The 12,988-nt window shown below is 38.9% G+C and overlaps 1 protein-coding gene across 1 annotated transcript; it reads left to right on the plus strand.

Annotated features, from left to right (window-relative positions):
* The first annotated feature begins 8,827 nt into the window (after positions 1–8,827).
* On the plus strand, positions 8,828–10,569 carry LOC129774585 (uncharacterized). Its single transcript, XM_055778349.1, has 3 exons — positions 8,828–9,381; positions 9,856–10,145; positions 10,226–10,569. Exons 1-3 carry the CDS (start codon positions 8,828–8,830, stop codon positions 10,567–10,569), a joined length of 1,188 nt encoding a protein of 395 aa, XP_055634324.1.
* The last annotated feature ends 2,419 nt before the right edge of the window (positions 10,570–12,988 follow it).

Here is a 12,988-nt window from a genome sequence, read left to right on the forward strand (position 1 = left end):
CTGTAGAAATTCGCCCAGTAGACCGATCCTTTTGAAAGTTTTTGACAGTAAAATAAAAACTATTAAACTACTTTTGGCATTTTCTTTTTATTCGTACTTCGAGCCCAAGCCCGTATGCTCGCACCTTCCTCTTTACCCCGTCCATAAGGTTCTGTACACCGTCAGGTTGTAGTTTTTATGAACAGAAATCCATTTTCTCTTGAAGTCCGCCTCCGATTTGATAACTTTTGGGTTCTTTCGGAGGGCCTGCTTCATAATCGCCCCATATTTCTCTATTGGGCAAAGCTCCGGCGCATTGGGCGGGTTCATTTCTTTGGCACGAAGGTGACCCCGTTGGCTTCGTACCACTCCAACACGTCCTTTGAATAGTGGCACGAAACGAGATCCGGCCAGAAGATGGTCGAGCCCTCGTGCTGCTTCAATAGTAGTAGTAAGCGCTTCTGTAGGCACTTCTTAAGGTAAACCTGCCCGTTTACCGTGCCGGTCATCACGAAGGGGGCGCTCCGCTTTCCGCAAGAGCAGATCGCTTGCCACACCATGTACTTTTTGGCATACTTGGATAGTTTCTGCTCGCGAATCTCCTCCGGAACGCTGAATTTGTCCTCTGCGGAGAAGAACAACAGGCCCGGCAGCTGACGAAAGTCCGCTTTGACGTAGGTTTCGTCGTCCATTACTAGGCAATGCGGCTTTGTCAGCATTTCGGTGTACAGCTTCCGGGCTCGCGTCTTCCCCACCATGTTTTGCCTTTCGTCGCGGTTAGAAGCCTTCTGAACCTTGTATGTACGCAGGCCCTCCCGCTGCTTGGTCCGCTGGACGAATTAACTTGACAAATTCAGCTTATTGGCGACATCCCGGACCGAACTTCTCGGATCACGTCTAAACTGCTTAACTACGCGCTTGTGATCTTTTTCACTGACGGAGCATTCATTTTTGCCGTTCTTCACCTTCCGGTCGATGGTTAGATTCTCGAAGTATCGTTTTAGTACTCTGCTGACCGTGGATTGGACGATTCCCAGCATCTTACCGAGGTCCCGATGTGACAACTCCGGATTCTCGAAATGAGTGCACAGGATTAATTCACGACGCTCTTTTTCGTTCGACGACATTTTTCAAAATATACGAAAAATTGACAGTGAAGCATGGCCAACGTGATTTATACACTCTTATCTGATTATAAGCGAAAGCTGAAGGTATAATTCGTAAAAATTAAATTTCTACAGCGTTTTTTCCGTGATGCAATTTGATGTGACACACCCTTTATTGAAGATTTCACAAATATTGTTTAAGTTAACCATCATCATTATAGTCTAAAGATAAGAAAATACAAATATCCGTTAAACTTCGTCATCTTACACACTAACATTAATTATATGCAGGGTCAAAAATCTAAATCATGCTTCAAAAACTCTTTACAAATACTACGGAATATTCGAAGGCTTGTTGCTGTCTTTGCTTCATTTGGTAATGTGTTATACAGGCGATATCCTTTATAAAAAAGTGAGTTTTAGGTACATGACATTCGAAAGTTCATGGTTCTGAGGTCACTTGCTTGCCTTGTGTTATATCGGTGCATATCTGTTCCATACGTTATCGTGTTTTGTAAATAGTTCGGTGTCATGCCGCTAACCATCTTATATATGAACGTAAGAGTGCAATATTTGATACGCTGTCCCACTGACATCCATTGTAGGCATTCAAGCATAAATCTTCATGGAGTAAGTCGATCGCATCTCAATATCAAACGCATGGCCTTGTTTTGAACAATTTGCATTCTATTCGTTTGCCTCTTATTTGCGAGAAATAGCACAGATGCACAATAATCGAAATGTGGAGCGATCAATGCTTTGTAGATGGTAATTTTACTTTCAAAGGTCAAGAATCGATTAATTCTACAAAGCACTCCATATTTTTGAGCTGCCTTCTTTATAGTATAGTTTATATGTTCGTCGAAGCGCAGCGTTTCGTCAAGAATAACGCCAAGATATTTGATTGAAGTTGTTCTTTCCACAGTTTGCCCATCGATAGTTATACTAAGACTATCACTGTCAAGATTGCGTGTCGATACTACCATATACTTTGTTTTGCTAATGTTTAACTTAAGTTTTTTCCATCTCAACCATTCGTCTAAGTTTTGCAGTTCACGGTTCATCTTGACGAAGCAATCTTGCAATGTCTCAGCAACAATGAATATCACTGTGTCGTCAGCAAACAAGTTTACGTCACTGTCATTTAACACCTGTTTGATGTCATTAATATAAAGCAAGAAAAGCAGCGGCCCCAGAACACTTCCTTGAGGTACACCCAGATTCACTGGTCCCACCGATGATTCACTGTCCCTGTAAATAGTGATTTGTGTTCGCCCGTTCAGGTAACTTTCAAACCAGTTCAATACAGGTCCAGTTACATTATAATTGGAAAGCAAATCAAGTAATTTCATTCGATCTACTGTTTCAAAAGCCCTCTTCAAGTCAATAAATACAGCCAATACTATTTTTTTCGTTTCGATAGCCTGTTTCCATTTCAGGAGTAATAAATTGAGAGCCGTTTCACAAGAGTGGTTTTTCCTGAACCCTGACTGTTCCTCAACCAGAATTCCATTTTTCGTTATATGTTCCAACAGTTGGTCTTTGATAACGATTTCGAGGATCTTTTCGTATAATGGCAACATATTAACTGGTCTCCGGTCTTCTGGCTTGGACGATTTCGGATTATTTGGAATCGGTATGACAACAGATTTCTTCCAACTATGAGGGCATTCGCCACGAAGCATAGATTCATTTATTATATATAGTAGATTTTCTTTGATTAGATCAAATGCATCTACTAATATGGTTTTATTGATATTCTCAACACCTGCACAGTTTTTCAAATCCATTACTACCTTCCTAATAGTTTCCATGTTGATAGTGTTATATTGTTATTTTCCTTTTTACCGTGAAACTCAATGTCGATATCCTTGCTGCCGCCTGGATTACATAAAGATTTGATTTTTTTCCATAGCTTCTTCGGATCATGCTGTATTGTATTTATCTCATTTTGGATGAATTTATTCTTGGAATGCTTAAGTTCACGTACATAAATATTTCTCCATATTCTGTACGTGCTCCAATTTCCAATAGTTTTTGTGCGTTTAGCTTTTATTAAGTAATAATCTCTTCGTCTCTTTATGTTAGCCAACGTAGAGTTATACCAGGCTTTGTTACTAATATTTCTGAGTACTGGAACGGCAGTCTGACTACCGGAAATTATCTGTTTCATTGAAGAACAAAGCGCTTCTTCTAGATTTTTTGCAACATCATGAAGAGAGATTCGTTCTCCAATCGGAGTTATTTTGTTCTGTAAAACAGATTGCAATATTCGTTTTGAATAATTGTTCCAACACTTATATGATTTTTCCTTTTTTATTTCAGAAAAGTCAACATCAGAAAAATGGTAGACCATTCCAATTGTTTCATGATCCGAGATTTTGCTATTGTAAAAAATTTCAATCACACCATCGTCGAAATTCGTAAATACTAAGTGGTCGAATGGTCGAATGGTCGTCGAAGATGTTCTGGTTATTCTAGTGTGATAATTTATTCTTTGTCTGAATCCAGCGGCTTGGGTGATTGCTTTTAATTCAAAAGATTTCCTTACTCGTCCCAATCAATGTTAAAATCACCAGTTATGACAATCCTTTTTTGTTCATATACTTGTATGTGCTGTAGCCATGCATCTTCCAAAAATTCTAAGAAGTCCTTGTCACTAGCACTAGGCGAATGGTATATTCCAGCGTATATTCCTGAAATTTTGCATCCTCTGACTTCAACGGCTAGAAACCAATTGTCCCCATATGTTCCATTGAACATTTCTTTAAAATATAAAAGGTTCGAAATATACATAGATACGCCTCCAGTATGGGCAGATCTCGACAAACAATTGATCATTGTGTATCCAACTACATTGAATCCATTCAGATCAGTCAATTCCGTTAAATGTGTTTCAACCATTATTAATAATTTCGGTTTTTCATTGGACAACAATATTTCTATTTCGTCGAAGTGTGTCCGTAATCCAGCCACATTTAGATAAAGCGCATCATAGTTTTTCAATTCTCCTTTCTTGGGTGGCTAAATAGAGAAGTCCACCTGTTCCTTCTTCCTCTCGTAGTTTCGGAGGAATATAGGGCATTTTGTACTCCACTCGAAATGTTTCGTATCTATGTCTATTCTTCGTTCGTTTTTAATTTTGTTACAATTTGAACATTGAATTTCTTCGGATGTACAGTCCTTGAATTCATGATTTTTGCCACATTTCGGACACACGCTGTGTTTTGCTTGGCAGTCGACAATTTTGTGACCATATTCACAGCATTTGAAGCATCTTAGAATCCTCAATCCATCAATAACTCGACATTTTTCAAACCCGCAAAATACTGATTTAGTCTCTATCATTTTATTATAAGTATCCCCATCGACTTCTATTATAGCACTGTATTTATTATATTTCATTTTATTATTACAATAGATTTTTCTTACTTTGAAATGTTTGGTTTTGTCCAACAAAGGGTTCTGTTTCAACAACGCAACTTTCAAATCATTTTCATTCATTTCTTCGCTAAATCCTATCATTTTGTTCGTCGGTCTCAATGCTTCTGGTATCTTTACCTCGTAGTCTTGACCCAGTTTTTTCTCAACATTAACCTTGATTAACTCAATTGAGGTTTGAAGTGAAGTGAAACTAGGGATAGCTCAATCGGAATACTTGTAAATTCATCTTCTCAACAGATGATTATAACAAGATTTTTCTGTGTTGTGGCAGATCTCATTGCAGATTCGGGTTGACACGTTACACCCTAGGTTGAATGTAAGGCCTGAAGTATCGGCTGGAATTAAGCTTAGGTTTGCTTAGCTGTCTGGTCTCGAAAATGATCGCATTAGTAGGTCGTTGTCGGGTATCTAGTAAAGCCGGAATTCCTTTGTAAATTCAGAGCTAATGCTGACATAGGTATCGGGTTCAATTCCTGATCGGTCAAGGATTTTTTCGGGTTGGAAACTTTCTTGACATGCCTTGGGATAAGTAATGGGCCTGAAGTATCGGCTAGAATTAGACTTGGGTATGCTCAGCTGCTCGAACTCGGAAACGATAGTACCGTAGCCGGGGATCTGATAAAGTGGGAATTCCTTGTAAATTCTTGGCTAATACTGACATAGGTATTGGGTTCAATTCCAGATCGGTCTAGGGTCTTCCCGGGTTGGAAATTCTCTCGACATGCCATGGAATAAATACGTTTAGATAATGGCTTAAATTGTTCTTCCGTTTAGTAATCTATGTCTGCGAGATAACCAGTCCGTTTTCTTGTTCAATTTAATTTGCTCACTGGTTAGTTGATGAAAAAATATAAATACCGTAATATAATTATTATCAATAAGATAACTCGTCTCGCTCAAACCTTTGCAGGGGAATGAGGTGGGACCATCATCATTAAAAAAACAATTCCCACATGGAGGAAGGCATCAGAAAGGTCTATTTGACTGAATATTGTCTGTCCAGCTCACTGTCCACTGCGTTGTAAGTGGAATACGCAATTGGAAAATTGGGACGGAAAATTGGAACTGCATCTACCTTCAGCTCGAGGTTTACTTTGATTTTAGTGCACACTCCTAGCTCGCTTCGAAATACTCCTGGATATTTCACTTTGAGTGACTCTAGAGTGGTTGCAGGACTGATGATATGATTGCAATCATTGCTGATGGGCTCTGACCACAGCTCGTAGGCGTCGAGTATATCGATACCTAGCAGATAGAGGGATTGCACACCACGTAGAAATGTGATTCACGCTGAACAACGTTGATAGAAACTGTACAGGAAAAATTTGAAGAGAAGTTTGACCGCATCACCGGACGCTTTTTGTTTAATGAATTCACAAGGAGACTTACTGTTTTCGTTTTGTACGATGATGGTCGAAATTTGCGATTATTACGAACCCACCGAACTGTTTTGAACTCCATCCGATCGAAACATATTGGGCTATGATGTAGCGCGAATTTCGGATAACCAAAGGAGAAGCAAATGTCGAGCATTTTACTTGAACTCATTCTAAAATTTACCCGACGTATACAGTGATAGACATTCGTTTAGCCGCACTTGAAAAAAAATAAAAAATGGAAACTCTTACAAAACAACTAGGAATGTTCTGTTTATCGGGATACTTATTTGATGTAGTGATAATATATTTAAGTCACTTTTATTGAAAGGATGTGCGTCACAATCACACACACATGGCGGCATCGGTGGATATAAACATTCAAAGGTGGTTTTTTCCGAGACATACGTTTAGCCGCAGGGGGAATGTTCAATTTACAAGATAAATATTAGATGTGCAAAATAAGAAGTTGGTCAGATTAGTGATTTACGTAGAATTTAAAGAAATGGCGAAAGGTATTCTATTGACGGAAGAGGGGCGGAAAATAATAAAGATATTCAGTGAACAAAAGTTTTCTAATCGCTCGATCGTAACAAAAATTGGTCTATCTGAGAAAGTGGTACGGAATTTCTTTAAATAGTGCCAGAAATATGGGATACGACCAACAAAAGGGAACACCAAAGTTACTTTGCGTCTTAAAAGTCGAATAAGACACGAAGCAACCAAGAAACGATGTCTTGCTCATACATTAAGGCAGAATCGGTTGTTCCAGTAACGAAGAGGCATATTGCGAGCATCTTGAATGAGTCACCAAACATCATGTGGAAGAAACCTCAAGGGCAGCCGAAACTGACCGCCACCCAAAAGCAGAACCATCTTATTTTCGCCCGGCAATACATGGAATGGAAACTGGAATGGAGAAATGTTGTATTTTCCGGCGAAAAAAGTTCAATTTGGATGGTCCGGACTGTTACAGTTGCTATTGGTACAATTTAGGTCGACGGAATGTCATTTGACAGTGTGGGGAGCCGTTTCCTATCACAGCAAGCTTCTCATTTGTTTCATTTTCACCCAAATGAACTCCGAAAAATATCTTCAATTACTGGAGGACGTTTTGATTGGCCATATTGACAATAACGCTATCGAAGATGTCTTTTTTCAGCAGGATTATGCATAGAAAATGGAGGTGGACATACTAAATATTAGCTACCGATTGGACTCGAAATTTGCCGCACAAATTTTCTTTTATTCAAATTTTAGTATGCGGCTAAACGAATGTCCACCCTAATTCCACATATTTGAATAACTTAGAAAACAAAAAGTGATTTTATCCTTTTTTTTAGAATGAATTTGATGAAAATAAACAATAATCGTCTTTTTAATGAGCCAAACTGTACAAAGAATTTACTTATTTTTAAAAATATTGAGGAAAAATAGGGTGCGGCTAAACGAATGCCTACCACTGTATTAGCTGGAAAAATACATATATTGAACTACTGATAGATGAGGATTATCGCGAATCAAGTGACGAATCCATAAGATAAGCAAAAAAAATCATATTCAAACAAGACACCGGCAGAGCGAGGACAAAAATAATAGACAATAAAATCATCAAATTCTGGGATTCATCGGCTTATGGCCAAAACAATAAAAATACAAACAGGGGAAAACCGTAATCCCCAAAAAGACTGTTTACATCTCCAGATAGGATAGGAAAAGGAAAACAATGAAAAGAGTTAGGCTTGATGAGCCGGTACCAAATAATATTTTTCTTTTTCTCTTTTAGTTTTTAGTACCGTCGATAGGGGTGAGAATCGGTCAAAAAAGATAGCTTTGAACTTTTTGTTGAATAACTATCGTAAATTAGAGTAAAAAGCAATTTTGATTACGTAGATATGGTCTTCAATGAAAAACTTACGAGGGTTCGAAGAATTGTTGAAAAATATTATTTTTTCACTGAACTGCGATTTAATGAAAGAAGTTGACCCAATCTCACTCCTTAAATGGGACAAAGTAGTGAATATTACTTTATATTAACAATTATGTTCAGAAATTAATTTCTCAATAGTTTCAAAATAAGTTTACAACATGTAAGTGTCTTGAATGTCTGTTTGAATTACGCAAATAGTGTCAATCCATCTAGAAGTGCGATGAAAATGTTTATATATTGTAGTGGCAAGGTCCACTCGGTAAAAAGGATAAACCCGCTGGTAGGGTTCTCAGTTCTCAGCTCAATATATGAGTGTCAATTGAATAGAGTAGCTATACATCGAGAATAAAGGCTGTCTTATCTTTGAAGTTGAACTGAATAGACGTTTTATTAATAATCTCTAAGAAAGAGTCTTTTTAAACCGTTTCCTTGATATTTTACAGTGGCGACGAGGATTAAGTTTTTCAACTTTCCGTGCTTTTCACGACCACCGGTAATTGTGTGCTTTTGGCGTGAAGTTTTCGGCATTTTGGCTGTTGAATGCAGCAATTACCGGCTGTCGATGGTGCATAAAGAGTTCATCGACCTTTAAAGCATTGATGACTTGCCAGTGATTTCGCACTAGAGGAAATTTCGTTCGACCTTGGACGAAAAATATTGTTAGCTGTTTCCATCCGTCTGCTCTGCGCCGTTCAGGAGGAAGTTGTTGCTGTGCTGTTTGCTGTTGCCGGTGAGGCTTTTGTTTTGGTACACCAGAACTTGTAGCTTGTTGGAGAAGATTGTGCTGTTCTTGGCTACTAGTGATTGTTGCGGTGAACTTTTTTTTGTGTTCATTGCTGTGTAAATAGGTACGTGATTTTGTTTTGTTTATAGATATATTTATATATAAGAACATTGTGATTTTTATCATTTTATTTTTGATCAACAAAGACACTGGAAGTTAATTTTCCACTTTTGCACTTTGTGCTTTTATTTACATTATATTTGTTAGGATGTCTTTAACCACGACAACTGAACCGTATGTACCGGGTACGATCCAATTTTCCCAGTATTTGGAACAATTAGAGTTTTTATTCGAGCATAATAATTACTCTGCTGACAAGTATAAGATTTTCTTTTTGGCCGTTTGTGGCACTGAGATTTATAATCAAGTTAAGCTTTTGTTTCCGGGTCAGAACGTTAGGGATTTGAGCTATAAGCAAATCACCGATGAATTGAAAAAGAGATACGATAAGAAAGACTCTGACGTGATACACACTTATAAATTTTGGACTCGTAGGCAGGGACAGCATGAGAAATCTGAAGATTTTGTGCTTGCCGTGAAACAATTGGCTGAGTTGTGTGATTTTGGTGATTTTAAGGATCGTGCCATTCGTGATGCGCTAGTAATCGGAACCTATGACCGACAATTACAGAAGAGGTTATTTGATGAGGATATTCTCACAGCTGCTAAGGCAGAAAAATTAATTGTGAGTCAAGAGCTGTCGTCGGATAGGACTCGTTTTGTGAACCGTGACGAGGAAAAGAGGGTCAGTATTGTAGCCAGGTTGGGCAGACGTGTGGAGCGTGGTCCATCTAAGCAAACCTTCCGCAGCAGGAGTAGGAGTTTCAATCGTGATCGATCTTATTATTCTAGAAGTAGAAGCATTAGTAGGAGAAATGGAAACAGGAATTCAGAGAGGATTTTCACGTGCGACTTTTGCCATAAGACAGGACACACTAAAAAATATTGCTTTAGATTGAAGAGGCAGAGTCCTCGGAAGAACAGACCTGTGAAGTTTATTGGTTCTCCTAAACCATCTTCTTCTCAAATTCCGGGAATTTTTACGCGATTAAAGAAGGATCTAGCTTTCGATACTGATGATGAAGATCTTCCATGCATGATGATTGCTGCTAATAGACGAGTGAACGAACCGTGTTATGTGAATGCATTAGTGCAGAACAGGAATTTGACAATGGAAGCTAACTGCGGATCTGCAGAGAGTGTTATTTCCGAGACACTTTTCTTACGGAATTTTAGAAAATGCTCAATCGAAGAGAGCCATAAGAAGCTGTATGTGATTGATGGTAATAGGCTTAGCATTTTGGGGAAAATACGGGTCTCTGTACGGCTGAATGGATTCATTAGAGAACTTTACATGGTAGTGCTGCAGGTGGACAAGGACTTCGTGCCGCTGATGGGTCGTAGCTGGCTGGATATTTTTTACAGTGGATGGAGAAACACCTTTGTCCGACCATTGATGCTAGATCAACGTGTAAACGCCATGACAGATGATGATGTAAGAGAAGAAGCTGTTGTAGAAATAGAAAGTAAGTTTCCCACACTTGTGTTTTTGATAAAAATTTGTTAAATCCGATAATTGGTTTTGAGGGTGATTTGATTCTCAAAGACGATACACCTGTATTTAAGAAGGCGTATGAGGTGCCTTTGAGATTGAGGGACAAGGTTGTCGAGCATCTCGATGCTTTGGAAAAAGACGGTGTAATTACTCCAATTGAGGCGAGTGAATGGGCATCGCCTGTCGTAGTGGTGATCAAAAAAGACCAAGGAATAAGACTTGTCATAGACTGCAAAGTTTCTATTAATAAATTGATCATTCCTAACAAATACCCGCTACCATTGCCACAAGATTTGTTCGCAGCTCTCTCTGGTTCTAAGCTGTTTGCTCTTTGGATCTTGCTGGTGCTTATTCTCAGCTTTTGCTTTCAAAGCGATCCAAAAGGTTTATGGTAATCAACACGATAAAAGGTCTTTACGTTTAAACAGACTTCCGCAGGGTGCATCGTCGAGTGTCGCTATCTTCCAAAAAGTGATGGATCAGGTACTTAAAGGGTTAAATAATGTATTCTGTTATTTGGATGATGTTCTAATTGCGGGGAAGGATTTTGACGACTGCAAAAGAAAACTTTTTTTGGTCCTAGAGAGATTAGCTAGGGTCAACATTAAAGTGAACTTTAAAAAATGCAAGTTTTTTGTAGAAAGATTGTCTTATTTAGGTCATGTTTTGACCGATACTGGTCTTCTTCCATGCCCAGACTAAGTGAAAACTATTCGTGATGCTCACGCTCCGCGAAATATTACAGAACTTAAGGCTTTCTTGGGTTTGATAACGTATTATTCAAAATTCATCCCAAATTTGTCCTTTAGTGATTAGAGTTCTTTATGGACTTTTAAAGAAAAATGTACGTTTTGATTGGAGTACTGAATGCGATTTGGTTTTCAATCAATGTAAACAGTTTTTATTAAGTCCTAACCTTTTAGAATACTTCGACCCTGAAAAACCTGTGATTGTTGTTACGGATGCATGCAACTATGGCTTAGGTGGAGTAATCGCTCACGTGGTGAGTGAAGAGGAAAGACCAATCTCATTCGTATCATTTTCGCTCAATGATGCCCAGAAAAAAATACCCGATTCTACATTTAGAGGCTCTAGCTGTAGTCAGCACAGTGAAAAAGTTTCACAAATTTCTGTATGGCAAGAAATTTACGATCTACACTGATCACAAACCGCTTATTGGCATCTATGGAAAAGAAGGAAGAAATTCTATATCGGTTACCAGGTTGCAGCGCTATATAATAGATCTCTCAATCTATGACTATGACATAATCTATAGACCGTCGGCAAGAATGGGGAACGCGGACTTTTGTTCTAGGTTCCCGGTTTCTCAAGGAACCCCTAAGGAAATAGATCGTGAATATGTTAAAAGTCTCAACTTTACTGGTGAGTTTCCGCTGGACTATAAAAGGATAGCAACTGAGACGGGAAAGGACGAATTTCTTCTGAAAATAATGGAGTATTTGCGGAGAGGTTGGCCGGACCGTATAGAGAAGAGATTCCTGGACGTTTACTCGCATAACCGAGATCTGGAGGAAGTGGACGGCTGCATACTTTTTAATGATAGAGTTGTAATTCCGGATTCCATGAAGAGAGAGGTATTGAAACTGCTTCATCGAAATCATTCCGGAATGCATAAGATCAAGCAACTCGCCCGACGAACAGTTTACTGGTTCGGCATGAACGGAGATGTAGAGACGTTCGTCAGATCATGTCGCATTTGCCAAGAAACTACCGCCGTTTCCAGGCGCCTACCGTATTCGTCTTGGACTCCCACAAGAAAACCTTTCAGTCGGCTTCATGCTGATTTTTTCTTTTTTGAGAAAAAGGTCTTCTTAGTGGTGGTAGATAGTTTCACGAAATGGGTGGAAGTTGAGCATATGAAGTATGGCACAGATAGCAGAAAAGTTATCAAGGTTTTCCTTGCTATATTTGCTAGATATGGGTTGCCAGACGTGCTAGCCACGGATGGAGGTCCGCCGTTTAGTTCAGAACATTTCGCTAATTTTTTGAAGAACCAGGGCGTAGTCGTTATGAAGAGTCCTGCATATCATCCTGAAAGCAATGGACAGGCAGAACGAATAGTACGCCTGGTTAAAGATGTCATGAGGAAGTTCCTACTGGATCCGACAATACGAAAACTAGACATGGACGAACAGATATCATATTTTCTTATGAATTATAGGAACATCTGCTTGAACTCGGACAATACCTTTCCTTCAGAGCGCCTTCTTTCATACAGACCAAAAACAACGTTGGATTTGATTAACCCGAAACGCAGTTTTAAGTATAATTTGACAGAATCTAATAATGATGACCAGCATGCATGTTCTACTAACGCAAGCAAGACTCATGACCTGTTTACTAATTTACGTAATGGAGATTTAGTATTCTACAAGAATTCAAATAAAACTGATCTAAAACAATGGTTACCAGCTAAATTTCTAATGAACATTTCTCCTAACGTTTTACAGATTTCACTTTGTGGCCGGATCATTTCTGCGCATAAGCGTCAGATTAAGATCTCTAATGACTCTCGCCAACGATATATTCGTCGTTTTGTTTCATGTGGAGAGAGTTCAGCACAGCCTTCGACAGAGCTAAACAACAGCACAGATCTACGCTGCAACAACAAGCGAAAAAGAGAAGACGAAGTCATGTCCGAAGACTCAGATTCGGATTTTTACGGCTATGCTGCCGATTCCTTTTTGTTTGAGGAAGGAGTACCAAGGATAGATTCCCAGTCTGTTTCAGGCGAAGTATTTGGATGTCCCGCATCCACTTCTAGACATCGGAATGATCGAATAGTTCGAGACA

This window comes from Toxorhynchites rutilus, chromosome 3, assembly GCF_029784135.1.
Source record: "Toxorhynchites rutilus septentrionalis strain SRP chromosome 3, ASM2978413v1, whole genome shotgun sequence".
Lineage (NCBI taxonomy): Eukaryota > Metazoa > Arthropoda > Insecta > Diptera > Culicidae > Toxorhynchites > Toxorhynchites rutilus.